Below are 27754 nucleotides of genomic sequence, written 5' to 3' on the forward strand. Positions count from 1 at the left end.
TGCGTACACACAGCAGTTATTTACACAAAAACTTCACTAAAAAAAAGTGCTTCTTTAATAACTAATTGCAACTGAATCTGCAACTTAAAGCTAACAGAAGTAAACTACACTGTATTCTGGCATTATAGAAGTCATAACTGACATCTCTAAGTATGCACTATCAAAAATAGATGTAAACCATTTAGTCAAAAAACAAAAGATCTTTTGTTGTTGTTGTTAGGAAAAATAGATAATTTACTCTATCTGTAAAAGACAGGGAGGTTGTGAATGCTCCATCCCTGGCAGTGTTCAAGACCAGGTTGGATGAGGCCTTGGGCGATATGGTTTAGCGCAAGGTGTCCCTGCCCACGGCAGGGGGGTTGGAACTAGATGATCTTAAGGTCTTTTCCAACCCTAACTATTCTATGATTCTATGATTAAGTTTACAGCCATCATAGAGGTGCCCCAAGGGATGACCCAAGATAAATACATCCATCTTTGATTCAGGCTATTAACTGAAAGCTCTTTACAAATTGTTATGAGTCCTTCCCAACAGGCGAAAAGAACAATGCTGTAGTTCTTACTGTGAAAACCATGTAATAACCATAGAAAACATGATTATTTGATGATCTTTTTGAACTCCAAGCTCCTCTTCTGTCTACACTGCACTGTTTTGTGTTTACAACATTAACAGTCTAGTAACCTTAAACTGCCACCTGTCCTGCAGAGATCATGAGCTTCCTGGTGAAGATGCGCTGTAGTCTTGATTGATGGATTGGGTGCCACATCTTCAGCATTCTGTCTTGTGCTTTCATTTATCAAGGGAATGTATCTCTACTTTTGGCAGACAGGTATGATGATAATTTGGACTCAATTCATATAGATTAACTCAAATCTATCAACATATGTTTATCCAGAAATATACCACATGACAACAGCAACATGTTTCAGTGATGTCCTTGAAGAAGGTAGACTACACTTATGCTAAACTATGTATTCTCCTTCCAGATGACAAGGTGCTCAACAGATAAAGTGCTGTGTAACTGGTCATGCTGCTCTTTGCCATTTTCTGTGCATTTTTGACAGGTCTGTAAACTATGTGTTCAAGAAAATCCCCTGCCTGATTTTGTGATCAACACTATTTCAAACAGGGTTTGAAGCTAAAAAACAAAAAACTAATATGATCTTTGACAAACCCCAAATATTGCCAACATAATCGTAAGAAAATGTATTTGAAATAACAAAATCTAAATCTCATTACTCCCCTACCCTGAGAATGGGTTCAAACTACCAGTGATAATGGCGATGCGCATTCAGTTTTTCCTTCATAATATGAAGATATAAAAATTCAAACTAGCTGAGCTAGATTAGAAACTTGATGTAAGTTTATGTTATTTCAGAATTCTAACACTTTCCCCGATTAGACTCTCAGACTGGATGATCAGTCTCCGGGACTGGAAAATATGGCATATATAGTAATGGAGATCCCTATTGCTGTGGTGACAAAAAAGCATTTTAAATGACTCACCACATGTCTGGGGAAAAGGAAAGAAACAAACACAATTCAAACCAATCCCCAGGATTACTGTTGTTTTTTTACAGCCCAGTGCTATTTGCAGAAGGAATGTCTGGTGCCCAACTTGGATAAGTATAGAGATTGAACATAGGCACTATCCACGTCATAACTGCAAGCATAACTACAGCAACTCCGATGATGTTAATGCCCAAACCAGCCTTCACCTAAAGGAGAAGAAAAAGAAAGCAGAAACTTGAATCAAGACAACACAGATTCTAAAATGCTAAAAATGCTCTTTAGGATGTTTTGCTTAAAACTCACCATGTCCATAACAGTTAAATGACCATATGAAAATACAATGGCATTGGCTGGGTTTGCCACAGGAAGCAGGAATGCAAAGGAAGTGCACAAGGTAGCAGGTATCAAAATGAAAAGTGGGTTTACATGAATGGCTTCAGCCTATCATAAAATAAAAGAGAGGGAACAGCTGTCAAGGAACACATTTTCTGAACAACATACATAAATACAAACTTACCATATTGACACAAGTCAACTCAGAACAGAGCTGCCAGTTTAAATAGTGAGAAATAGCCTCTTCTGATAAGTCACTTTTAAGATTATATCTGGGAACACTTTAGAGGAGAAAAGGTGATTCTAATATAGAATAGCTACTGAACTTAAAATTCATAGAATCATAGAATTATAGAATAGTTAGGGTTGGAAAGGACCTTAAGATCATCTAGTTCCAACCCCCCTGCCATGGGCAGGGACCCCTCCCACTAAACCATGCCACCCAAGGCTCTGTCCAGCCTGGCCTTGAACACTGCCAGGGATGGAGCATTCACAACTTCCCTGGGCAACTCATTCCAGTGCCTCACCACCCTAGTGCCTGATATTTTCTGATTGTAGTTTAGTCCATAAAATAAGACTGTTGCAGAGAGTATGCACATTGCACGAGCACTAAAAACAAAAACGTCAACAAAAAATGCAAGAAAGATGAGAAAGTTGAGTTTTATTATAATACTTATGAGAGATTCACTGAAGCAAGCACTAAGGTTTCTTTGTAAGAGAGTGAAAGGGCATTGGTATGTGTCTAGGCTGGCCAAGAGGAAAACCTACAGACTAGATGATCAGTAAGTTTTGAAGAAGAAAAAAGAATTGTGTGTTTTAATAAAGATTATGAGAAGACAGGCCACAATTGAGATAAGGAGAGAAGAAATGAGAATTACTTATACAGCACTTCTATTAGCTCTCTCTTCAATTTGGTCACAGCTTGAAAGTTGCAGTGTTAACCATTTTTGCTGAAGATGTGGTCCTGAAGAAACACTAAGAGAGCTGTCCTTTTTAAGTGCTTTGACTATTCACAAATAGGAATAACAGTGTTGATTTTTGAGTGTTGAATTTTGGCTAATTTTACTGAATTTTCAGCACCTTTTGTAAGAATGCTCCAAGCCAACCAAGTATCCAAAGCACAACGCAAGGCAGCAAAAATAATGCATGGCGTATTTTATGGAGACTTTTTTAAACTGCCTCTTGGAGCATCTGTATTATTACAAGGATGATAGAGCAGATTCTGTTTAAAAACAACCTGTATTATACTCACCAAAGGTGATAGTATGGGCAAAAATATTGTAATGGTAGCTGGATTGCTGGCTAATTCTGTCACTGAAGTGACAATAAGGCATGATACCAGGATAACCGACCACAAGGGGAGTGATCCTAAAGGGGTCAATTTAGATGCTACCCAGTCAGAAAGTTTTGAAACCTGCACAAGGAATATGACAACATGATTATGTTTTACAAAACACAGAAAAGAAAATTTAATAAATGGTATAGAACAGGAATTTACTCATCTGCTATTTGTGAATTATTTGTGTAGAAGTGTTTTCTGTATTCTTACCATGTTTTTAAGCATGCTTTTCTAATTCAGTGGTTTCATAGGAACCTATGCAAACTGTATTCCATTTATTTGTATTTGCATCTCTGAGATGTTTAGAGGAGTCATAATCAGAAAATTGTAATATGCATACATCAGGCTTCATAAACACAGTTTGGGTCCAAACCTGCTCGATCTACTGGAGTAGCCAGCAGGGCTCCATGTGAGGGATACCTCAATAACATGGGACATTAACTCCAAGGCTTTGGCAACACTGTGTCTGCACAACACCCACCACCATCAAGTTTAAATTAAATAACAAACAGTAGTCGTCATTGTGCACAGTCTTTGAAGACAAACTCTTTTTTTGTAACCCTGTTTTCTGCATGTCTTGAATATTCATCACATTTATTATGTTCAATATTGCTACAGAATAACTTGATGAAAGAGGAGAATAACCATAATTCATTGCATGTCTGAATGGCTCTTCATGTGGGTCATGCCAACTGTTCAGTATCTTCTATAAATTACACTACCTCACAGCCATCTGCTAAAGCAAATCCGCCACCAACAAGAATAGCTATTTCCCAGGGCATGCATGACTGAAATTCCTTCCAAGTAATCAGTGGAGTGTAACCAAAAACAGCTAGAGAAAAAAAAAGAAAAAGTTTTTTAAAAAAGCCAAATTAACCCCACCCAACAACATTTAAAAACATTAAAACCAACTTGAAATAAAATGCCTCTGAGGAAGTACTTGGGAAGCATTCGAAGGCAAAATTTCATCATTATAACATGAAGAAAGTCTTTGACACGCGCAACCTGCACTTCCTGGGACAGATCCTTAGCTGGTGAAAACTTTCACAGCTTGAAGACAATAAAGCTATAGCAGTTTCCACTGGTGGAGCATTTCCCTATGTGGAAGGTAGCTGTGGGATATCAATGAGTTTACTCAATGAAACTGTGCTGTTCAGACAGATTGCTGAGCAAATGCTGCTTCACTTAGGCTCATTTAGGTTCTGACCTTGCATTCTCTGTGAACCCATGGATCGTATTGATCTCAGCAGTAGAATTGAATGCATAAAGAGGACAAGCCAGAGGTGTACTTTAATCAGGGTAAATTCCATTTTGAAAGGGAAAAATTAAATGAGAATCACAGAATCATAGAACCATAGAATCATAGCATAGTGTAGGTTGGAAGGGACCTTCAATGATCATCTAGTCCAACCTCCCTGCTATGAGCAGGGACATCTCATTTACCACAAGAAATTTTACAGGGTATCTTAAATAAGCAGCAACATTTTTGACAAAATAAACCTAACCTTGCTGTATGCAGTCCTGTTTAAAGACCATCACATTCAATGGAAAGACGGTTTCCACTGGTGGCAGTGGGCTGCAGGTAGCAGATTCCCCCACAATACTAGCTGCCACTGCTCACATTAATTGTTGGTACTGAATACCAGACCAGGGATGCTTTACATCCCGGTAAGATATTATCCTCTAGTAAGATTATACTATTAGTATTTAACATTCCTCTAACAAGCGTAATAAGTTATATTTATGGTAGCATCTTAAATGCCTTATTTTAGTACTATCCACATCAAAATATACTTAACTGTTCTCTCCATTTGAAGTCCTTGTCAGTGTTTTTGCTGGAATAATAAAGAACAGGAGGCCTATCACTAAGGCAGTTGTTGAGTCCGTAGCATATCTTTTATACCTAAGGAGACGTTAACAAGAAAAAAAACACATAAATATATATATAGCCAGGAGGAGTAGGGGAAAAGAACGAGGAAAATGATGGAGCAGCAGAAACCAGCTGATATGGACTGACCACAGCCCCCCATTCCTCACCTCCTGTGCTACTTGGTGCAGTGGAAAGAGGTAGAAGAGTCACAAATGAAGGAGTGAAGTTGAGCCTGGAAAGAAAGGGGCTGGAGAAAAGGTATTGTAGTTTTCATCTTTGTTTCTTGCCATCCGGTTTTATTTTTAATTGGTAATTGATTTAAATGACCCCAGATCAAGTCTGTTTTGCCTGTAAGAGGTGTCCCTGTCTTTATCTTGACTCACAATCTCTTTGACCTTATTTTCTCCTCTGTTCCATTGAGGAGGGGAGTGAGAGAGCAGTTGGGTGGGTGGGCATCTGGCAGCCAGACAGGGTCATTTCATCACATCTGTAGAAATATTAGATGCAAGCCCTCTAAAATTCATGTATAAGCATCTTGAGTAAGCATGTGTTATTTTGTCATATAGAAATAAGCTGGGGGAGGGGAATACTTGGGAATAGCTGATGCTTAAACAACTAATCTTCACAGTTCAATGACAAATTTAGTAATTTTAATATCCTCTGCAATAGATTCAGTCCAACAGACTGTAAGAGCACCATGCATACCCACAAAGGATGGTGGTTTTGTAACTGACAGAACACAGCAGAGCTTTATTATCATCCTCCTATGGTTGTCCTTACTAAAGTCATAGACACAAGGTCCATGTTTATTTTGGTGATTTCTGCTGCCTGAGAACTGCTTGCACTAGCATTTCTTAAACTAATCCAATATCTTTCTAACCTGTACAGAGTAGCCCAAAGTTCAGGTAAAGTGCAAAAGCTAAGCTCTGAGAACATGTTAACACATCCATCTGATTATGTAACACACTACTAGGAGGTGGCACATCCCAGTCTGTCTTATTTCAGCCAAGATGGTCATTCAAATAAAAAAAAAAAATGATGAAGAAAGTTAAAACATTTTCTTAAACTTTGTTTTGATTTTATATTTCTGTTTCCTGTAAGCACTTCTGCAAGTTTTCCTGAACCAATATGTCAACATGTTTGTCTTCTCAGCCTCTTACCGTATGTTTTTCTGCATATGCAGCTACAATAGGGGCAAGCATAACTTCCTAGCAGATTTTACCAGCAACTTAAGGTTTTATACTAAACCAGGGTGTTTCACTGAAAAAGAAAAATCATCCTCCAGTTATATGTTATGGGATCTGGTAGATCCCTTTGCTTTAACAACAGTGTTAGTGAGATTCAAAAAGCTGTAGTATGTATAGCACACTGATACCACAACAAGCATAGCTCAGCTAACACTGTCACAAAAGCTGTACATGAAGCCATCATAGAAGTTGTAGTGGAGACATCCTGTCTCCTACTTCCTATAGATGGCTAGTACAGAGCAGAAAACACTTTTAAAAACCAAGTTGTTATCTTGGTATGGTTTCTTAAGGCAGAGAGTTCTTCCTATACATACCTTGATGTATCACATTCAACTCAGTGTCCACCTGGGCCCTTAGGTCCTTTTCCACCAAGCTTTATTCCAACTGGGTGTCTCTAAAGTGTGCTGGTGCCAGGGGCTGTCCCTCCCCGGGTGCAGGACTTTGCACTTCCCCTTGTTGAACTAGGGAGGTGCAAGTTTTGGCCCACAAAATGTTAGTTTTCTTGATGCAAAACACAGTTCTCAGAAAAACCGCTTGGGACACACACAATATCCTACCTTTAGTAATGCTGTTCTGAAGGCACACATGGCCCCATTCCAAGCAGAAGCTTTTCAATCATTATCAGATATTGAGATAAACATTTTACAAAGTCCAGTTATCCAAGCTGTAATACAATTGCTTATACAGCATCTACCTCCTTATAACACTGCAAAACTGATTGTCCTACAAGGAAGCAAAAAAGCAGTTGATTAAGGAGATCTCACAATACTCCAACTGAAATCATTGTAGAGAATAGAGCTGTTGGCAAAAGTACACAGCGGCCTTGTACTGGAAGTAAGAGAAGGAATAAAACAGGCAGAAAAATGAAGAATATACTCAGCTAATAATCTGAGGAAGTGTGAGGGAAGCCCACCTTGCATACATCAGCGGTAACCAGTTGCAGCCCAGTGCTGAACTTTCTTATGAGATTCATTAAGTCCTGGACAACGGCCTACTTGAAAATCCTCTAAATGAAGAAAATAACCCACAGCCTGGAATCAGGCCAGCACATGGCAGGAAACTACTGTAGCAGAAATGATGTGTGATCCTGTGACGTCAACAGGCTTTTTTAATCTGTGCTGCTCTCTATAGTGTTATGATGCATTTATTAAAACACCCTGCTGTCTGCCTTCAGAGGGAGGCAATAGTGGCTCAGGGCAGGACAGTGAAGTATTAGTCTTTAATAGTTTTATAAAATTTTCTTAAGAAAAATTAATGTATGTTTGAAAGGCATCTGATAACACTGATTAAAAATGAACTCTGCTCAATACTGATGCAGTACAAATGTGGATTAAAAATTAGCTGGCATTTCAAAGAGTTACACTTAAAAAGTGAGGAGGTATCATCTTCACGGTATATCAACATTTCTGCTAGGATTTCAAAAAAGTCAGGGTTCATATTTTAAAGTATTCAGTAGGTTGTGAGGATGCACACAAGGGGCTGAGAGCACAAACGTGGATGATGAGAGTGATGGGAAGTTTTTCTTGAAGCAAAACTGAGTATCCCATTCAGTTTGTTGAAAGCAAGCTTGTAATGGGATATAAATAAATCAGCTATGTATATCCTTAAAGCACCTATCACAGAAAGGTTTTTAATCCAGCAGAGAAGTCAAAAACAGATGGCTGGAAGCTATATTCAGACAGGAAACAAGATGAGAGCTTGTCTTGTTTTGTTTGGCAACAGAATGATTATCCACCAGGACAGATTATCAAGGAAAGTGATAAATTCTAAAATCTGAAGAACCTGTGAGTTGCCACCCTGAAGTCAAGCGTGGTTGCTTTCTGGGAATTCATGTTCTAATAAAATAAAACTCTGTTGGGCTTAACACAGAGAACAACATCGCTCTTCTGATCTTCAGCAGCTTAGAATAAATGAACTGATGGCCCTGACTGATTTAGGACTCTGAGAGTAGTGTTATTCCCACCTATTAGGACTCACTCACTCGTTTGGTTGGGTCTCAAGGTCACTTACAGCTCTGACATTGTGGCTTTTGTAAGGACAAAGCTCATGTCTGCAGGTGACAGAATCTCCATGAGGCTGGCTTGAGTCTGCGGGATAAGACCCTGTGGAAAGTAAGTACTATCAGATTCCTGTTAAGAAATCTGATTTCTAAGGGCAGAGAGTGTTTCCTTACAGCTGTTTCCTGTAGCATAATCTTAAGGAAGTTGTGCACGTCTGTCAGTATACTTAATTCAAAAACACTGAACAATTCTGTACATGGAAGTATTAGGGAATGAGTGTGTGAGAGATGTAAGCCACAGGTCATCCACTGTGTTACCATTGATAGAACCACACACAATTCCTGGGGTTTAAGTTCTTTTTACTGTTTCTTTGTTTTTTTTTTACAGAAGATAACTTACTGCTACTCCTTGCCCCTATTGTGCATCTTGGCTGGAAAGTTTTCATCGCTCAGAAAAGTAAAAAGGTCATTGTCTGGTTTTATGCCAGGCATAAAGGAAAACTATCTAGAAATAGGCAAGGTCTCAATAGTTAGAAATACTTTCTTTCTCCTTAAAGGTTTTGTGAGGGAATGACACAAGTTTTGTCTCTATCCAGGTTGCCTTTCCAAATTATAACATGATACAGCCTAATGTGACATGACGTGTGATTGCATTCCCTTCCAAGGAAATCATCCTTGGGCATGCCTTCCAAGTTACACCAACAAAGTAACATAACTGTGCAGAACCTGTAACCACACTGATTATGGGAATATTCTGCTTTTCCCTAACAGTGAACATAATCCTCAGACAACGGTAACTAGACAGCTTCAAATAGGAAAATTGGAATCCTTGGACTGAAATAACCTATTTGAGCCATAAGTCCCATATTTGAAAGGCTGTTTACAACGTCTGTGTTTCAGTATAAGTTGTATCTCATTAAATGGTGCTTGATGAGCACTGGCTGTCAATATGAAGCAGAAGGAGAAGCAAAGCCAGACTGATTGCTTAGATAGCTGATTGCTTGATTAGGTCAACACTCCAAAACCTCTTCAAGAATACAGTGTTTCATATGAAACCACGATCATCAGCTCTGCTATTGCTATAAGTTAAAAAATCCTTTTGCATTTTTTATAAATAAATAGTAAATAATTTTAAACAATCTTAGTTTTTAAAATGCATTTTAATGCTATTTCTACACAAAATAATTTTGCTTTGTAATTTAAATTTTTAAACAGCTAAAATTATTCTTTGAAAGATCCCTGACAGACATTTTTGAAGAGCATTGGGGATTGTGTGTGAATGTATGAATGGTGGGAATATATTTAAAGAAAGAAGGCATGATAGATGCACGTTCACATGACATTTATCATAGAATCATAGAATCATTCAGGTTGGAAAAGGCCTTTAAGATCATTGAGTCCAACCATTAACCTAGCACTGCCACATCCACCACTAAACCATGTCCTGAAGTGCCACATCTACACATCTTTTAAATATCTCCATATCTCCAGGGATAGTGACTTTACAACTTCCCAAAGAAGTCTGTTCCAATGCCTGACAACCCTTTTGGCGAAGAAATGTTTCCCAATGGCCTATCTAAACCTTTCCCTGGTGCAACGTGAGGCTGTTTCCTCTTGTCCTATAACTTGTTTCCTGGGAGAGGAGACCAACACCCACCTCTCTCCATCCTTTCAGGTAGCTGTAGAGATAATAAGGTCTCCCCTGAGCCTCCTTTTCTCCAGGCTAAACAACCACAGCTCCCTCAGACACTCCTCACAGAACTTATTCTCCAGACCCTTCACCAGCTTTTTGCCCTTCTTTAGACACACTCCAGCACCTCAATGTCCTTCTTGTAGTGAGGAGCCCAGAACTGAACACAGTATTTGAGGTGCAGTACAGTGCGAGTACAGGGAGATGATCACTGCCCTGGCCCTGCTGGCCTTACTATCTGATACAAGCCAAGATGCCATTGGCCTTCTTGGCCACCTGAGCACAAGCTGGCTCATGTCCAGCTGCTGTTAACCAACACTTCCAGATCCTTTTCTGCCCCAAGCTGTAGGGTTGCATGGGGTTGTGTGTGACCCAAGTGTATAACTCTAGCACTTTGCCTTGTTGAACCTCATAACATTGGCACAACCCCTTGATCCAGCATGACCAGATCTCTCTGTAGAGCCTTCCTACCCTTCAGCAGTTCAACACTCCTGCCAGCTTGGTGTCGTCCACAAGTTTAGTGAGGGTGCACTCGATTGCTTTTTCCATTGATAAAGATATTTAAAGGTATTGATAAAAAGTGCCCAATACTGAGCTCTACAGAACATCACTTGTGACAGGCACCAACTGGATTTAACTCCATTCACCACTACTCTTTGGTCTCTGCCATCCAGCCAGTTTTTTACACAGCGAAGAGTACACCCCTCCAAAGCCATGAGCAGCCAGGGTCTCCAGGAGAATGCTGTGAGAAACAGTGTCAAATGCTTTTACAAAAGTCTAGGTAGACAACATCCACATTCCCTCATCCACTAAGCAGATTACCTCATCATAGTGGAAGATCAGGTCAGTCAAGTAGGTCCTGCCTTTCATAAACCCAGGCTGACTGAGCCTGATCTCCTGGTTGTCCTGTATGTGCTTTCTTAGGGCACTCAAGATGATCTGCTCCATAATCTTTCCCAGGCATGAAGGTCAGACTGATAGGCCTATAGTTCCCTTAATCCTCCTTTCAGTCCTCCTTGCAGGTGGGCATCACATTTTCTAACCTCCTGTCTACTATGTCCACCCCACTTAGAACAGCTGATAAATGATTGAAAGTTGCTTGGTGAGCACTTCCAGCAGTCCCCTTGAGTGGATTCCATCCAGCCCCATAGATCTGTGTGTGTTTAAATTGTGTAGCAAGTTGCTGGCCATCTCCTCTTGAATTATGGGGCTTTCATTCTGCTCCTGTTCCCTGTCTTCCAGCTTAGGGAGCTGGGCACCCAAAGAACTACTCTTGAAGAATGAGGCAAAGAATACATTAAGTACCTCAGCCTTTTCCGTATCCTTTGTCACTATGTTTCGCCCCACCTCATCCAATAAAGGATGGAGATTCTCCTTAGCCCTCCTGTTGTTGTTAATGTATTTATAGAAACATTTTTTAATCATCTTTTATGGCAGAAGCCAGATTAAGGTCGGGCTTTGGCCCTTCTATTTTTCTCCCTGTCTAACCTCATGACATTGTTGTAAGTCCTCCTGACTTTCCTGCCCCTTCTTCCAAAGGTCATAAACTTTTTTTTCTGAATTCCAGCCAAAGCTCTCTGGCGAGCCAGGCCAGACCTCTTCCCCCCAGCTCGTCCTTTGGCACATGGGACAGCCTGCTCCTTGAAGATTTCCTTCTTGAAGAATATCCATCCTTGCTGGGTTCCATTGCCCTTCAGGACTGCCTCTAAAAGGACTTTGTCAATTGGGCTCCTAAACAGGCCAAAGTCTGCCCTCTGGAAGGGCAAAGTAGCACTTCCTATTGATCGCACCATGTTTCTTGGGGGAGAAGCCCTAATTTCTACATGACAATTCTCAGGTGCTTCCGTGGTTTCTAACACATTAATAACCCTTGTGTCTTTGCTGTTGCATGGATCTCCACCCCTCATGTCCATTGAGACAGCAGACTGAAGAACCTCATTAGAATACTGTCCCTCAGACACTGGTGTGCCAGCCCCAGGGTTATCTATGGCTAGCCTGGTTTTATCCATTTCCCCCTCAAATCTAGTTTAAAGTTCTTTCACTGAGTCCTGCTAACTCCTGTGCAAAGATCCTTTTTCCCCTTTGAGACAGGTGTGCCCCATCTGTTGTCAGCAGGCCTGGTGTCACATAATCATAACCATGGTCAAAACCCCAAAATTTTGCTGGTGAAATGACTGGCACGCAGGAAAACAAAATGAAATATACCATCCAAGCCCAGCACTGGCCTTTGACCCAAGCAGCAACAAATATTAAATCCAGGAGGACCTAAACAACATGAAATCCTTCTTGTCCCAAACCTTCAGCTGTTTTCCAGTACTTCAGAGCACAAGTGAGACCTTTATCAAAGAAGAAAAGAACTGAAATTACAGTAATTAATCAACCATTATACTTTCTCCCACACTGGACCAAGTCTAGAACATAGACAGTCCGGTTTAGGAGGCATTTTATCCTGTAATGAGTTCAGTACTTTTCAGGTGTTGCACATATACATCTATGAAAGTTGATGGAGTTTACCTATTCTGCACATATTACAAAGGTTTTTAACAACTTTAGCCTGGAATATTTCTGAAGTATTGAAAGTATTTTTGTTTGGTGGTGTTTGTTTGTTTTTAATTGAGAAGAAAAAGGTATGTAGTTAAGACACAATACAGTTCTTGTTCATGTATCAAAAAGATTACTTACTTTGTGAAAAGTGAAGACCATCCTGGGATGAAGCCAGGGTCTCTGGTGAACCACAGTAGGGTCATTAGGATGAATAGGACAAGTGTAACAATTTCTGGGTAGCTATAGCAGAAACAGAATGTGTTATAATTTTTCCTGAATTCACATTTGGATTTAGTCACTTTTGTTTGCATATGTATACTTCGACGTACCTTATTGGTCCAAGTTTCTTGTACTCCTTCTGAATCACCTGTGCTGAGACCTCTTCCCTAGTTGTTTTCTTCTTGCCACACTTGAGCATGTTTTTAAAACTAGAATGCAGATCAGCAATTTTGAATTATGAATTAAAAGTGTACACAGAAAAAAAACACCAAATTCCAAACTTTCCTTTTCAAATAACATTTTACAAAAGTAAAATAGTCACTTTACAATGCATTATCTCCCATTTAATTATCACACACCAAACTGGGTGCATTGGAATTAACTGACAAAGCCCAGGGGGAGATTGACAGAGGCAGCAAAAAAATGTGTCCTGTTATTGACTAGCTTATTTGCTCAGGAAGGATGAAACTTTAATTATGGGAACTAATTGAAAGAATCAAACAAATAACCTAGCTATTTAATGAAAGTCATTTACGACTTTGCCTTACTTTTTTGTAATGAAAATGTCTGTATCACATTAGTAGCCTGCCTACTGATCAGCAGTCTATTTGCTACAAACTATGTTTTTATTCTTGAATAAGACCCTTCCACGACATTAAAAAGAACACTGTCAAAACAAACAAAAATGAAACAATAAATGTTTGCTTATACAGTGGTAAGCATGGGATGATTTTAAGTTTGCTTAAGAGCAGACAGTCTCACTCTTCATCTCTTGCACCATAAGTAGCTATGTAATTGTGGAGGATGGGTGTCCCCACTATTGTTTCTGCAGATGTTAGTGAACTCATGGAGAGCAAGACTTTGAATAATCAACCCCAAAAAAGTATTGGCCTCTACAAAACCTTAAAAGCACAAGTTCTATGGAAAAAACAAAAACAAAAACAAAACACCACCATACCACCACATAGAAAATTTGGAAAAGTGGAAGTTTTTTACTTCATATTTACAAATATAGCCATCCAGTTTATAAAGCCGATCCCTTGAACTGGCTCCAGGGAATAGCAACATCCTGGCTATAAATGTTCAAGTCTTAGATCAAAATACATAAAATTTCAGTATTCTTCTGTCTTGTCCATGCACACTGTTAATGATGATGTGTGTATATTCTAAAGGAACGGCTATCATCATTTGTGATGCGGACCTTTCACACTGGGCTGAGTAGTCAAGGATCCTTACTTTAAAAAATTCTTCTCTCATCCAGAGACTCAGCCTGTTAAACTTAGATGTAATATTTACTCCTGGTACAAAGTACTTCTTGTATCATCAAGCTTCAGTTTTATTGGTTACAACATTTACTTACTCAAACCCAAGGAAAATCCACTGGAGCCAGAGCCAAGAGAGCAGCAGAATAATAAGTGCGATGGGGATGGAAAGGATAAACCAGGATCCAAAATTGATGCACTGACAAGCTGGGTAACGTCTGGATGAAAACAAAAAAATGTTCAGTTGAGGTTTGCAAAGAAATGTAGAGTTATGAGAAGTGCCAGAAAGCCCCGTTGCAAGAGGATGCTTCTGGCTAGTAGTTGATTTTCAGCATGAGGTAGTTTCTGGTCTCCTCCTTCACCCTTCTGTCCTGTTTCTGATCATCAAGACCACTACAGGAGCTAGCTGTGCTAATAGTTTGAGCACTGGATCAGCAACAGGTCCAAAGACCTGATGCTGCTCTAGATGTGCCTAGCCTGAGTTCAGTAGGCAAAGAAGGGCCACTCAGTGTTAAAGACCATTAGAATGACAAAGAAATGGAACTTGAAGAAAAGCCTGTCTTTGAGAGAAGACTTTAGCACAAGAAAATATAATCAAATGGACGAGCTCCAGTGAACTTAAAAGACAATGGTGGAGACAACATCAAGACTTGTATCATTTAAAATTCCATAAGGGATTCAAAAACTGATTAAAACCAAATTATTCTTATTAATTTCCAGAAAAGGCAGGAATGCTTATTTATTAGATGGATTGTCTCTCCAGTCACCTTGTCCCTTTGAGGCTGTCTTCATCTACTGTCTACAGAGGTGAGCCATTCAACCAGAGCTCTCCCTGCAATGTGCATTTAAGTAAAGGAGGAACAGGCACTGGTTTTCTGAAAGGAATGAATTTACAGTTTAATGAGATAGATGTTGGATAGGCAAAAAGGCCAAGTAAATGAATCCTATTTTCCTATTTACTTTACGAACTGAAGTTATTCTTCCTTTGAGCTTCTCCAGCCCTATTGAGAGAGCTTTTAATGCTAAAAGCAATTAGCATTAAAAAGTAAGAAAATTCTGGTCTCCTTGGACAGTCTTCCTCTTTGATGTAAAAATCAGATGGAAAGGAGTTCACAATGTCCAGAGGTTGTAAAAACTATTTCCAATTATTAGCCAGGTATTTCAGGTCTGTCTAGAAGAAAAGGAAATCTCATGGTGACATAGGTCTTTGAGGCAGCAAATCCTCATTATAAATGTTCTCTCAGTTGTGCAGATTTTAGTATTTATCTGTATTTATTCCGATGCTTACATAGAATGCAATTGAAGTGCCAGCAGGGACTGAACCAAAACTCATGCCCACTTCTTGATGTGATGCTCTATACTGCAACTGTACATAGTGATTAGACAGTGAAACTGGAACAAGAAAAATTATTTTATTTATTTATTATGTAGCTATTTGTCTTTTATTACATGATGAACCACATCAGGTTTTGAATGTACGAATTTCAAGATAGGAAAAAACTGACACCAGCATAACAACGACTAAGCATCAATACTTGCTAAAGTGTTTATGATCTTCCCTGAATTATGCGTGATAATTTCTTACTGAACAATAAAACAAGCTCTTGAAAACTTTGTACTAAAGAGTCAATTTCATTATAAAATATTAATTTTTGTGATCAGGTTTAACAGTAAGTTTGTGCAGGGCTGAATACATATGTAAGCATTTCTAGTAATTTTAATATTAAAGTTAGGTATTCTTCGTCTCCAGAATAAATACTCCTCAGGTGACTGGAAGAATTCATTTAAACTATTTTTAAAATTATTCAGTGTATAGTGCTGTTTGGATTATATATTATTTTTTAATTATCTATTACAGGTTTTGCTTGATTCAAGGATGGACAGGACATACTGCACTATTCTTTTCTAAGCCTGTTTCCTTTGGAAAAAGTGTGATTGATTTCAATAATCCTCTTTTTACAGTGATTCAGTACAATAACAATAAACTCTTTCCAGGCTAACACTACAAATGTCAACAAATTTGGTTCATAGAACAAATCCAGATAGGATAATTCCTTTTATGACTCCTATGAAATTGCTTAGGTTGAAAATAATTTGATGCTGGCAAAGTTTTACTCTTTATGTTGGAAGGTCAAAGTCAGTTACCATAATAGGAAAACTAGATAACCTATCAGTGAGCCAGGCTGGAGAACCAAAGGTTTCATCATAGGATTTACTCTTCCTCAAGCACAGGAGAGCTCAGTTTTCTCCTTGACACAGTATTACCTGGTAACCCTTTATCTCTCTAATCTCTCCACGGCCTTCCCCTCAAGCTGGAGTGCCACTGCTTAGACTGCCAGGATCCATAGTCCTACTGTTATGGCCCAGCTGTGAACCTTGGCTTGCAGTCCTTGAAAAAAATGCTTTGTGTGGGAAAGAGCTCTTAGTCTCTACAGCAGAGCTACATAAAAGAGGAGAAACTGCAGATGTGAGAGAACCGATGTGGGGTTCTGCAGCATCCTGAAGGATTCAAGAGGAGAAACAAACACAGAAAAGGTTAAAATATTAAAGGAAAAACATATGGAGTCAGAAGAAAGGGACCCAGCATCACCAAGGATCTGTTCCAAGGAGCAGTGAGGACCAACCCATCACATCTTTAAGTGATGCCTTCCTGGCCAGTAAAGGCATCTGTATATCCTATGGACAGTGGTGAGCAGACTAATGTTTAGCCTACTAGCTAAACATTGTTTTCCCCAGTTAGATATTCTAGACAATATATTGCAGTGTCTCTTTGCATACAATTAAGAGTGAGCCTCAGAGGATCAGTAACAATTCTTTCTTGAACAGGAGCCCTTATGGAAGTTGGTCTTATTGGCAGGGATGCTTAGCATTTCATCAACATTTCCACTGTTTGCTTCTGCCCTATGGACCAGAGCATAATTGCATGTCCTAACTCCACAGCAGGCTGGGGACTCCCAGCAGCAGACTCCAGTGCTAACACAGATAGACTGTTTTCCTCATCATGAGAGGAATGAAAAGGAGGGAATAGAGAACAGTAAATGTTAATTCCAATGTATTTAACACTGACATTGGGAAGATATGAGGAATATGCTATTTTGCAGTGCTATTTTAAGAGCTTTGTCACTGAGAGTGGGAAACTCAGAAATATGCTGTATGTGCAGCTCTTCTGCTGAATTATTCTGCTTCAGTGTTTCTGATACATGAAAGTAGACTGCAGATGTGTCCAAGCCATGCTAATAGGTCAATTCCCACTTCAGTCAGGGCATAAATACAAAAGAAGCCTCTAAGGAGAAGGGAAGCAAGATAGTTAAAGATAAAATTATTTGCACAGGTAGGTGGTAGATTCATCTTAAGTTAAGGATTAGTGTCAGTGTTTGTGGAAAGGTTAAAAAAAATCCTAGTAGGGTATAAAACTAACCCGCACATGCAGTGCTCATGTACGGCACATGTTCCTAGCAGAGGGTCAAGATGCAGAGATAGAACAGCAATCTGCTTATGCATTCTTGAAGAGATTGTTAACAGCTAAGACAAACTGAAAAAACAGCTACAAGCCATTTTTCTTCAAGTTTCCTACAAATTCAGGGAAATGAACAGGAACAGTTTTTATCCCTAGTAATCAGTCTTGGATTCTTCTAGGCTCCTGCTTGAACCAGAAAAGTCTGGATGTCTAAAAGTTTAAGTCTGAAGGACTTACAATGGCATGGTCTGCCCTGTGTAGCTCTTTGGCCCCAGTAACAGGCACTCTTATAATTTCCATACTGCTTCTATTGTTGCTATTCTCTTAGCACAAGCTAATTTACAAACTGTACTAATTCAGTTCTCTTTAGCAGCATGCTGAAGCCAAGTTTCATCCATTCATGGAACACAGGCTGGAAGAAAACCTGTCAATAACTGGTCTTTCACCTTTTTGCCATGTGCAATGCAGAATAGCAGGAAGAGGGTAATAAAAGAAATGTGCTTTATTTTGTTCTGTTTTAAAATGAGCGACTTGGCAATGAGCAGTTTGCAGAAGAAAAGAAAGTTCAGCAAGAACTATTGGTTTTTCAAAGGCTTTGGAATGAAATCTACCAATTTTCTTTTCAAAGTAGTTCTACTTAGAAAAGAAAAGGAATATTAAAGAATGTTTTTAATAACCTCAAAACCAAGTGTTCCACTGAATGTAGTTTCAGACTGATTTTAATTTTTTTCTTTGACTAACATACCTAAATTCCTCATTTGAACAATGCCCCAAGCATAGCCTCCTGAAAGTCTCCTGATATTCTTTGCTAAGCAGACCCAAACTTAGCTCTTTCTGTACTTATAGATGAATAACAGTCCTTTAAGGCCAGATAGTGTCTGTTATTCATGCAAAATTGTGTCTTCCTTTTCAAATAAGCTCATCTTTTTCCATGCAGCTATTCAAAGAGCAGAATACTACTTAACCAAAGAATGGCCATCTTGTTGCATGTGTTGGATGATCGCTTACAGCCTTTCCCACTGTAAGGCAAATACAACCCTGCAGTTTCATTTTATGTCTTTAAAAAAAAAAAAACAAACAACAAAAAGTAGTAGAATCAAATAATGTCCAATTGACAGGTAAAGTTTCTAATGCATTTTAGGGGAGCCATGTGAAAGCTCAGGAAATAACAGCTAAAATTCTTGATTAAGAAGAATACAAATAACTTAATATAGACTCTTACGTGTTGAAGTGCTCAGCAAAAATCAGATTAGTTGATGTTCCTGTGATTGTGGTCAGCCCTCCAATGGTAGCAGAATAAGCAACACATAAGCACATCACTTTGAAAATCCCATTGTATTTGTCCTCTTTGTTTTTTCTCCCTGTTTCAGCTGGTGGTAGATTCTGCTTAGAAAGAATATACACCGATTAATATATAAGGGCTCATCATCAAGCACAAAATAGGATTCAGGGATGTCCCAGAAGAGTGAGACAATTTGTTGGCAATAGAGCTGTACACAGTGTGGTTTGGTTTGCTGTTACATGGTACTACAACTTTTCATGCAAAGGAAGAGGGGAGGGAATCAAATCCCGAAGTCCTTTTCCTGAACTGCCTCAGTGTTTACACAAGCATTTCCTTGTGTATCTTGATACACAGAGTTTACACTCTGGTGAGGTTAGTTTAACTTTTGTAAAATACACTGGGAGCACAAACCCAGTAATGAAATAAGTACATAAGCAAATTGTATGCATATCTACACATTTATCTCTTATTCACATGAAACTATCTTCATTGCTAACTGTGCCGTGTTAGGTGTTATATAGAAAGCGATTTAGGTTAAAACTGTTACATGCATGAGCCACATAATAAAAAGACACCTTAAATACCTGTTCCTTTTCTTTTCCAAACTCTTTTTCAATTACGCACACAGTACTAGCCACATCATTGTCATATCTGGAAAAAACAAAGGTATGTATGTTAACAAACATACTCTATTTAGATTATTTCTTATACTAGATTTTAGTAAACAAATAACTATTACCCATTAATTTGGTTTTCTTTCTCTTTACAGTCACTGCGTTCATATTCTCCTATATTTTCTGTAAGACATTAATGCAAAGACAGGTAAGTATTTAAGGGAACAAAACTGGAAAGGCTCCATCAGCATGTCCCATTTCAGGCAATAACTTCACATCATCCTATGAATAAATTTCCAAGTGCCAATCTTAAAAACAGCTGAGCTGTGCCTTATTCCTTCATGACTCCCATTGGCCAGGGGCTGAATCTTCTAATGAGAGGGAAATCTTTCTCATCTGCAATCTAACTGTGTACGTAACCAGTTTAGATTCACCTATTCTCCCCACATTACTCTAGACCTTAAAGAGCGCTTTTCTTCTGCTAATGTTTAACCTGCAGTGTATTTATAGCTTGTTATCATATTTCTTTCCAAACATTTCACTATGCTGAGCAAGCCAGCGTCTTCTCCCCTCCTCTCATATAACTGCCATATTCTGCACCATATTCAATTAATCTTTATGAACATGGGAGACCTCACACACAGTAATCCAAGACATTTTACAATGTGATTTCCCTAGCCATTCAACTGTATTTTATGTGGTGTTTACTCCACTGAACAATGAGGGTGAGCAAAGACAAAAGCTGCACTGCGTGCCTACCGTCCAGCTCCAGTGTTGGGTTGATGAAGCCATTAGAGCAAGACATCTCCAGCGCATCAGCTTCTGTTTCAGCTTTGATGATCTGCTGAGCTACAGCCTCTACAATTGGCATCACCATGGCAGCAGCAGAGGTGTTGCTGAGCCACATTGACAAGAAAGCACAGCTAACCATGAAACCCAGCACAAGCCTGGAACAGGAGAGAAGAGTCTGTGGCTGCTACAGCAGCACCTCGTATCACCACTCTATTTAGTACAAATTGAAAGCTTTTTCAATAGAAACACTGAAAATTTAAAGCTTGTAATTGACCTCTGAGGAAGATTATGAATTACAATAATCTTGATCAAAGGCATTGAAATGATCATATTTTAAAGAATCAAATATGTTATAAACTGGAAACAATAAAATTTATTTATAGAATAAAGAAAAGAAGAAAGAGCACCATGCGTGCCGTAAGCTTAAAAGAAATTTAAAATGGCTGTACTGCTAATGCTGTTAATCCCCTGTTGTACAAGCTAGGTCAAAACCCTAGGCTGTAAGTCCTCTAGATACCAGTCCAGCTGTTGTAGAAAGGAATATTAACTCAGGAAGCGGTACTTAACTTAGTTCTGAATCAGGGTTTCATGACAGGTGTACAGATTATTTGTGCTTCAATAAACATAAATATTTGATACTAAATGGAAAAAACGAAGGTCATTACAATATCTTAGTCCAGTCTTGGCACATTTTTAGCTAAGTTTACCATAAACAAGAATTGTATCTCTGCAATTCCTGATTGTACTTATGCAATGCACTGGAGACACTCAAGGTTTACACTAAAAAAATCAAATATTCCATGTCACATCTCATAAAGTTAGACAGTAAACTTAGAATACGGGCCACATTGTCACTTCTAATGCATCTCTTGGAGTTGTAAATGAGAGTAGTCTTCCTGACTTCCTGTCCCAAGGTGTTGGCAGTGTCATTAAACACCTGCTATGGATCACAAAACTGAGAGGGACTGCGATGTTTCAGTGTTTTCAGAGAATTCACTCATGTAATTTGTAAAGCTCTTGGCCTAGCCTTGACAAAAGCTTCACAAAAACTGTAACGTTTAGTTCCCAGCATGGGAAGAGAAGATTGTATACAAAAATAACATAAACGATATTTAATGACATAAAAATACCATTCAAAATGCTTCTCATAGCCTTTAGTTTCAGCTAATAGCAGCATTTCAAACTTGATTATTTCTCAGTAGGAGAACCTTGTCTTTTCTCTGTGCACTTTTAATTGCATAATGATGAAATGATTTACAGACCTGCAAGTGAGTAGTGGACCTGGTACAACAAAAATTATCATTGGTAGTATGAAACCTATTACTTTATGCAGTTTTTGATTAGGTCCTCAGATGGAAGTTAGGGAAGATTTGTTTATGCAGAAAATACTGATGAGGCTAACCACACTAAATATGAATATTTACATTGTAGAGAAATATAATTTTAGTACAACTTGCAAGAGGATTTCAAACCAAAGCAAATGAAGACATTTGCTAACAGGTTTCAAAACTATTCATCATAAATCTCCAACATTTGATGGACTGATGGTCAGGTGACCGTTTAGTACAGTGTGTTGTATTCTAATGAGTGACTCTAAGAAAATCCTAACCTGTTCTGCCCCAGGGTTTTTTTTTGTATTTTTCTCTTTGTGTTGCTGTTGTGGAACCTTGGATGATAACTTCATCTACATTCAACTATCAAATCACCCTTTGCTATGTAATTCACGTTCAATGTTTTGCTACTCAATCTATTGCACGTTACATAGATGTATTCACCTTTCCCTCATACTCTGCAGACAAGACTACATAGCTCAAATGATAGGAGGTGGTTAGGGACTTATACGCTCATAGAATCATTTAGGTTGGAAAAGACCTTTAAGATCATCAAGTCCAACCATTAACCTAGCACTGCCACGTCCACCACTAAACAGTGTCCTGAAGTGCCACATCTACACATTTTTTAAATACCTCTAGGGACAGTGACTTACAGCCTCCCTGAGAAGCCTGTTCCAATGCTTGACAACCCTACGGAAATATATCTATGGAAATGTTTCCCAATGGCCAATCTAAACCTTTCCCTGATGCAACTTGAGACTGTTTCCTCTTTTTCTATAATTTATTTCTTGGGAGAGGAGGCTGACATCCACCTCACTACAACCTCCTTTCAGGTGGCTGTAGAGATCAATAAGGTCTCCCCTGAGCCTCCTTTTCTCCAGGCTAAACTACCCCAGCTCCCTCAGCTGCTCCTCACAGGACTTATTCTCCAGACCCTTCACCAGCTTTTTGCCCTTCTTTAGACACACTCCAGCACCTCAGTGTTTTGCTTGTAGTGAGGAGCCCAGAACTGAACACAGTATTTGAAGTGCGTTATCACCAGTGCTGAGTACAGGGGGATGACCATTTTCCTAGCTCTACTGGCCATGCTGTTCCTCAAAAAAAACAGTTTCTCCAGAAGGCAGAATCCAGAAAACTCCTTCTATTCTACTTCCACTGCTACAGCTTCTATGACATTTAATGCAGAAACCTCCTACAGTGGTATCTCTACCTTGGGCTGGAAGAGGATCCAATGTGACAGGCTGCTTGGGTACTCCTGCTAGCGGAGGAGGAAGGCTCTGCACAGAGAAGAGCAAGCATCACTTTGCAGTGGGCACAGCTAACGAGCAGCAGATGCTGAGAGGTGGGAGGATCCTCTCCTTCACACATCATCTTATCATAATCTTATCATCCTTTTGTCATGGAAAAGTGATAGGAAAAAAGTGTCAGAAAAAGTGATAGAGCTGAAATAGTTATGAGGGGTGCTGCTTCCTGAAGGTTGTAAAACTCTGTGGAGTTGCTCTAGGTGTGCTCAACACTGGTTGCAGTTTTCTGTGTCCACAGCAAGTTCCCCAGTGGTGTTCAGTTTAGCACAGCTCGCCATTCACTGTGTTCTCCCTTTCAAGATTTCAGCCAAAAGTTAAGGATTTAGGAATGATCAAAAAAAGAGAAGTTGAAATAACTAAAACTGCAGAGCTCAAGAATGTAGCTGAAGATAATGGGAGGCAGTTTACAAGAATGTAAGGAGTATTTTGTCAAAAAAGAAAGCTGCCAGCTATCAAAAGATGAAGGAAAAATCAAAACACATGTTATATTTAAAATTAAGACAGACAAATCACTGAGGAATAGGAGTAATACAGCATTTCCATGAGGTATTATTAGTTAGATCACCTAAGAGGCTTCTCATTTTTTGGAGCTGGGGTTTTTGAAAGTTTCCCTGACTTTTTACTTCATGTCACTGTCTGCTTTCTGGTGAAGAGTATTAAGCATCATGTATTCTAGGAATACAGACTTGCTCTACAGATGTTATCTGCTGCCTTACTGATGTGCTGATAGATGAATGTGTGGGCCTAAAGCATTTCTGCAAGCTTATAAAACAAGCAAAGAGTTTTCACTTCATAAGATATATGATAGTAAATAGAGAATTTGTGATTTCATCTCCCTCATCACTTCATCCACCTGAGGAAGTACATATTCCTTTGATATTTTCTTCATAGGTAGACAAAGAAAAAAAGCATAAGTATAGACACTGTTCTTAATGTCGTTTTCCTTCCTCACCACATCTTTAGTTGTATGACTTTTTTTACCTCATTGTGTATTTGTATTCTTGGGAAGTGTCCAGAATTTTGCAAAGAACATTGAAATACAAATTAATAATAGGCATAGCACAGATTTTCAGTTTTAAGGATCATATATGTAATATATTAACCACCATTTAGAAACAGGACCCATAGCTTATTCACAAAGTCATCAGGTATTTTGTTCAGAAGGATCCTTATTATGAACAGAATCACTGCAGGGAACTTTCAATTAGGATTTCAGCAAAATAATAAACTGGTAACTACTAATCAATCATATCCTTTCAAATATCTACTTTGAGTAGAAAGGATGGATTGCTGCTACAGAAAAAACAGTAGGCAATTATTTCTGGAATATATAGCTTTCCACACGTATTATTGTCCTTCAAGACATTGTTTAACACATACCATGCTGGGTTGACACCCACCAGCATCACCATTCTTAAAGCCATTCTTTTGTGCAAATTCCATTTTTCTATTGACGTTGCCAAACAAATTACTCCAATCAGCAGCAGATGAAAATCTTTAAAATAAGCAGATGCCACCTGAAATAAAACCAAAACCCATTTTGTTAACTAAATGGTGACTTTCTTTTAGTATTTGGTTTTATCAGTTTATAAAAAAAAAAAAACAATAAGGGTCTATTTTTGAAATAAATATTGGAAAACATTTTTGGCTTAAATTTACACAATTCAATTGAAATTTCAATTTCATTTAACCAAATGATGCAAGATTAACTGCATTAAAGGGCATAGTGTTAAAGCAAAAAGAAAAATAAGGCTTATGATCTGAACAACCAAAGGTCATCAGGCCCATCTGACAAAGAGATTTTTATTAATTTAATCATCTATACAACAGATACAAGAACATATTTAAACACAGTGTTAGAGTATGATCCCCTATGGTGTCCTCTCTTTGACATGAAAATATATACTCAGCATTTTGTACATGACAGCTTTAGTGTGTCATCTCATTTCTGTAACATTAAGGACATTTTATATCTATCTAGCATTTTCCCATTGACTGGCATTAAAGCATTAAATCACAATCTAGGAAAAAATATTAAAGAAATATGGGCAACTCCTGAGGACAAGGCATGTAAGCAAGTCTTGAGGCAGACCTGTTGGGACTGGCACTCAGCAAATCCATGGATTAGCCTACCAGGTTTCAACATTATGTTGTTGTCTCTTTGCAGATTTTTGTCACTGAAATCCATCATATGACAGAAAGGAAAAAATGGGTTACCTGCTTGGATTCCATTATACCGAACAATGGGAACATAACGGCAGGGAGCAAAGCTGAAACAGCCAGTGGCATAGGTTCCGTAAGCCAAAGGATGGCAACTACAAACAATGTGTATGCACATTCTGCTTCCTAGAATACAAGAGGCACCAGGAAAAATATGAGTGGATCATCCAGGGAAGAAATCACAATGTAGAAAGTACAGCTATGCAAGAGATTACCCCCACCTGGAACAAATCAGGGACCTAAATTTGTCAAGGGACCTTGAGTCAAGGAACCTAAATTTGGGGTTTTTTTGTCTGCTATCAGTAATCCAGCTATGAAACATTGTCTGTAAAAACAAAAAAAAAAAAAATAAAAAAAAAAGGTCAGTTTTAAAGAATTGTGTCTAACAGAGGACTGTCAAATTATTTCATTTCTACCACTAAGGAAACATGGGGGAAAAGTCAGCTGCCTTTTTCTTCAAGCATGATTAATCATAGAGTTCATTCTGGAGCATTCTTAGACCATGACTTAACATAAATCAAACATTCTGCAACTGCAAGCAAACCTTTAAAACTCTAAGAGGACTTGCATTCAATAACAGATCAAATTTTGCCTCTCCTGTAATCAATGAAGTGTTGTCATCAACATTAATAAGGCAAGAATACCACCTAATATAACAAATATTGTGCAGGACTGAGAAGAAACACAATTGTTTTTAAGACTTGACATTTTAGTGACTGTCCTCTATTTAAACTCCTTGAAAACAGGGTATTTTTCTTTAATTTTTTTTCCCAGAAAAATTTACTTAACTGTTGCTCATAGAATGCAGACACAGCCAAATATAACAATATAATGACAAAGTGAGCCTTGTTTCTTCTAAAATCCTAGAAATCTATTTTGAGTAGTTTTGAATTCCTGTTCTGCTCTTGAGCAAAATGGTTTCTATCTTTTAATGCCACTGGTTAGGGCATGAAAATGCTCAACAGCAGCAGAGATGGTTTGTATTGGGAAAGGAATAACTTAACAAAACGGCTCTGAGAACTTCTGACAAGCAAACAGATATGTTAAATCCAAGTCAGGCAACTATGGCCAGCATTTGTTTTTGGAGTGAAGCTTGTGTTACATATTAAATTATTTGATAATGCCATTTATCACTTACCAAATGCTCATCTCACTTAAGTCACATTAAAAATTTCTCAAGAATTTCCTCTCAGAGACAAAACTGCAATATCGAAACTGGGATGCAACACTGTATGAAGCATGCTGCTCTGCAACCACTATCTATCTGTGATGCAAAGACTTCTGAACTGGACTTCCATGTGCTGTTACACATGATACTTATAATGCATGTGTGAAATACATCACAGTAGAATTACATTTCATTCTGCTGACACCAGAGCTGCACCAAATACAATCACTAATAAAATTTTTATACATCTTATCACAAGAGTTATTGAATGCCAGAGGAATTTATTTCAAGTAAAATAAAAATAAGGTGTCCTGCATAACCTTTGCTCTATCTAGGAACCAGAGGGAATTTCTCAGATCATTGACTCCAGTCATTTGCTTTCAGACAACACAATAAATGATGAATGTAACAAAATCCATCATCAAATAAAAGTGCAATTGCAGTGGTCTTCCTGACAATTCATTTTCATTGTCAATCATAAAAAGCTGTTTAAAAGTGGACAAAAAGTAACAGCAAGCACAGGATTTTCAAGGTAGTCTAGATGACATTAAATAAAAAAAATCACTTCCTGAACAAGCAAACAAATACATAATTCAGAACTTCATACAAACAGCACAGAATTTTACATTAAAGTTGTTGTCTTCTCTATATATCTATGCAAATACACTGGGTTAACAAATAAATAAATTGAATAAACAAACAGATCTCCCCCCCCAAAAAAAAAAAACAAAAAAACCAAAACCAAAATCAAAACCAAAAACCAAACAAACCAACAAAAAAGAAAATCCACAATGTGAACTTCATGAAGTTATTCAAGGCCCCTTCCAAACCAACACTTCTGTGATTTTATGATTCTGAAAAGATCTGGGAATCTTGGGCTTGACATAAAGGTGCAGAATAATTACCTCTCAAGTGGGTCACTTACTTTGGTTTTGATGATAAGAGGAAGTGGAAGTAAAAGCAGCAGGGTGAGGACAATGAGCAGGAACCTTCGGTAAGCCAGAAGGTAGTTAAGAAACTTCATGGTTGGTGGCTGGTAGATGAACTTTCCTGGAGAAACTGATAAAAAATAGGTTTGACTTTAAATAGCTGACTCCGATTAATGTTTTTCCAAGCTATCACCTTTAGCCATTGCTAAAGCAGGCCAGTAAAGCAAGTTAAAATTAAATCTTGCTCTTTATTGTTTTAGTGAATTTATTAACAGTAGGTTGATAAGATAAGTGTTCATCCTAAACTAAGGCTAGATGTCAGCCTTCTAATGACTTTCTCTCCTTGCCCTTCCTTATAATGAATTTATGTAATTAGAGCAGGTTTTAGACAACTGGATAACCAATTATTTCAGGTGTTTTCCCAGTCCCTGTTGGCTTCAGTAGGAAACTAAAACAACTAGCACACAAAGATATACATTCAAAACCAATTATGGCATTATGTAAAATATACACAAGATCATTTTACTGAGCAGAATTAAAAATTCTTCATCTCCATCTGTGGAAATATTCAGAACCTGATAGGACAACGTCCTGAGCAACGTGACCTAGCTCTGAACTTTGCTCTGCTTTGAGCAAAA

At 38.4% G+C, this 27754-nt stretch overlaps 1 protein-coding gene and 1 long non-coding RNA gene across 3 annotated transcripts; one reads left to right on the forward strand and one right to left on the reverse strand.

Annotated features, from left to right (window-relative positions):
• Nucleotides 1–420: 420 nt before the first annotated feature.
• On the reverse strand, nucleotides 421–27268 carry SLC13A1 (solute carrier family 13 member 1). 2 transcript variants are annotated; one of them, XM_062609692.1, is made up of 15 exons: nucleotides 27113–27268; nucleotides 25017–25145; nucleotides 24180–24316; nucleotides 20129–20316; nucleotides 19495–19552; nucleotides 19340–19406; nucleotides 18696–18856; nucleotides 14115–14234; nucleotides 12865–12963; nucleotides 12674–12775; nucleotides 4985–5088; nucleotides 3908–4017; nucleotides 3099–3260; nucleotides 1817–1954; nucleotides 421–1719 (listed from the first exon to the last, which is right to left on the reverse strand). In XM_062609692.1, the coding sequence occupies exons 1-15, from the start codon at nucleotides 27209–27211 to the stop codon at nucleotides 1576–1578; spliced, it is 1818 nt and encodes a 605-aa protein (XP_062465676.1). In that variant the 5' UTR covers nucleotides 27212–27268; the 3' UTR covers nucleotides 421–1575. The 2 variants fall into 2 exon arrangements, with proteins under 2 accessions (XP_062465676.1, XP_062465675.1); XM_062609691.1 differs by having other exon boundaries at nucleotides 18696–18859.
• LOC134159101 (uncharacterized) lies at nucleotides 17662–20122 on the forward strand. Its single transcript, XR_009963040.1, has 3 exons — nucleotides 17662–17956; nucleotides 19384–19421; nucleotides 19525–20122. It is a non-coding gene; the product is annotated as an uncharacterized LOC134159101 (long non-coding RNA).
• Nucleotides 27269–27754: the final 486 nt, after the last annotated feature.

Source organism: Pezoporus occidentalis, unplaced genomic scaffold, assembly GCF_034315485.1.
Source record: "Pezoporus occidentalis ecotype Australia unplaced genomic scaffold, CSIRO_AGI_Poc_V1 ctg14, whole genome shotgun sequence".
Lineage (NCBI taxonomy): Eukaryota > Metazoa > Chordata > Aves > Psittaciformes > Psittacidae > Pezoporus > Pezoporus occidentalis.

Coding starts and splice junctions, on each gene's coding strand:
- SLC13A1 (XM_062609691.1), bottom strand. CDS start 27,211: ATGAAGTTTCTTAACTACCTTCTGGCTTACCGAAGGTTCCTGCTCATT. Junction 19,553..20,128: donor CCCAACACTGGAGCTGGACG/GTAGGCACGCAG, acceptor AATGTCTTACAG/AAAATATAGGAGAATATGAA. Junction 12,964..14,114: donor TGGATTTTCCTTGGGTTTGA/GTAAGTAAATGT, acceptor TCTGCATTCTAG/TTTTAAAAACATGCTCAAGT.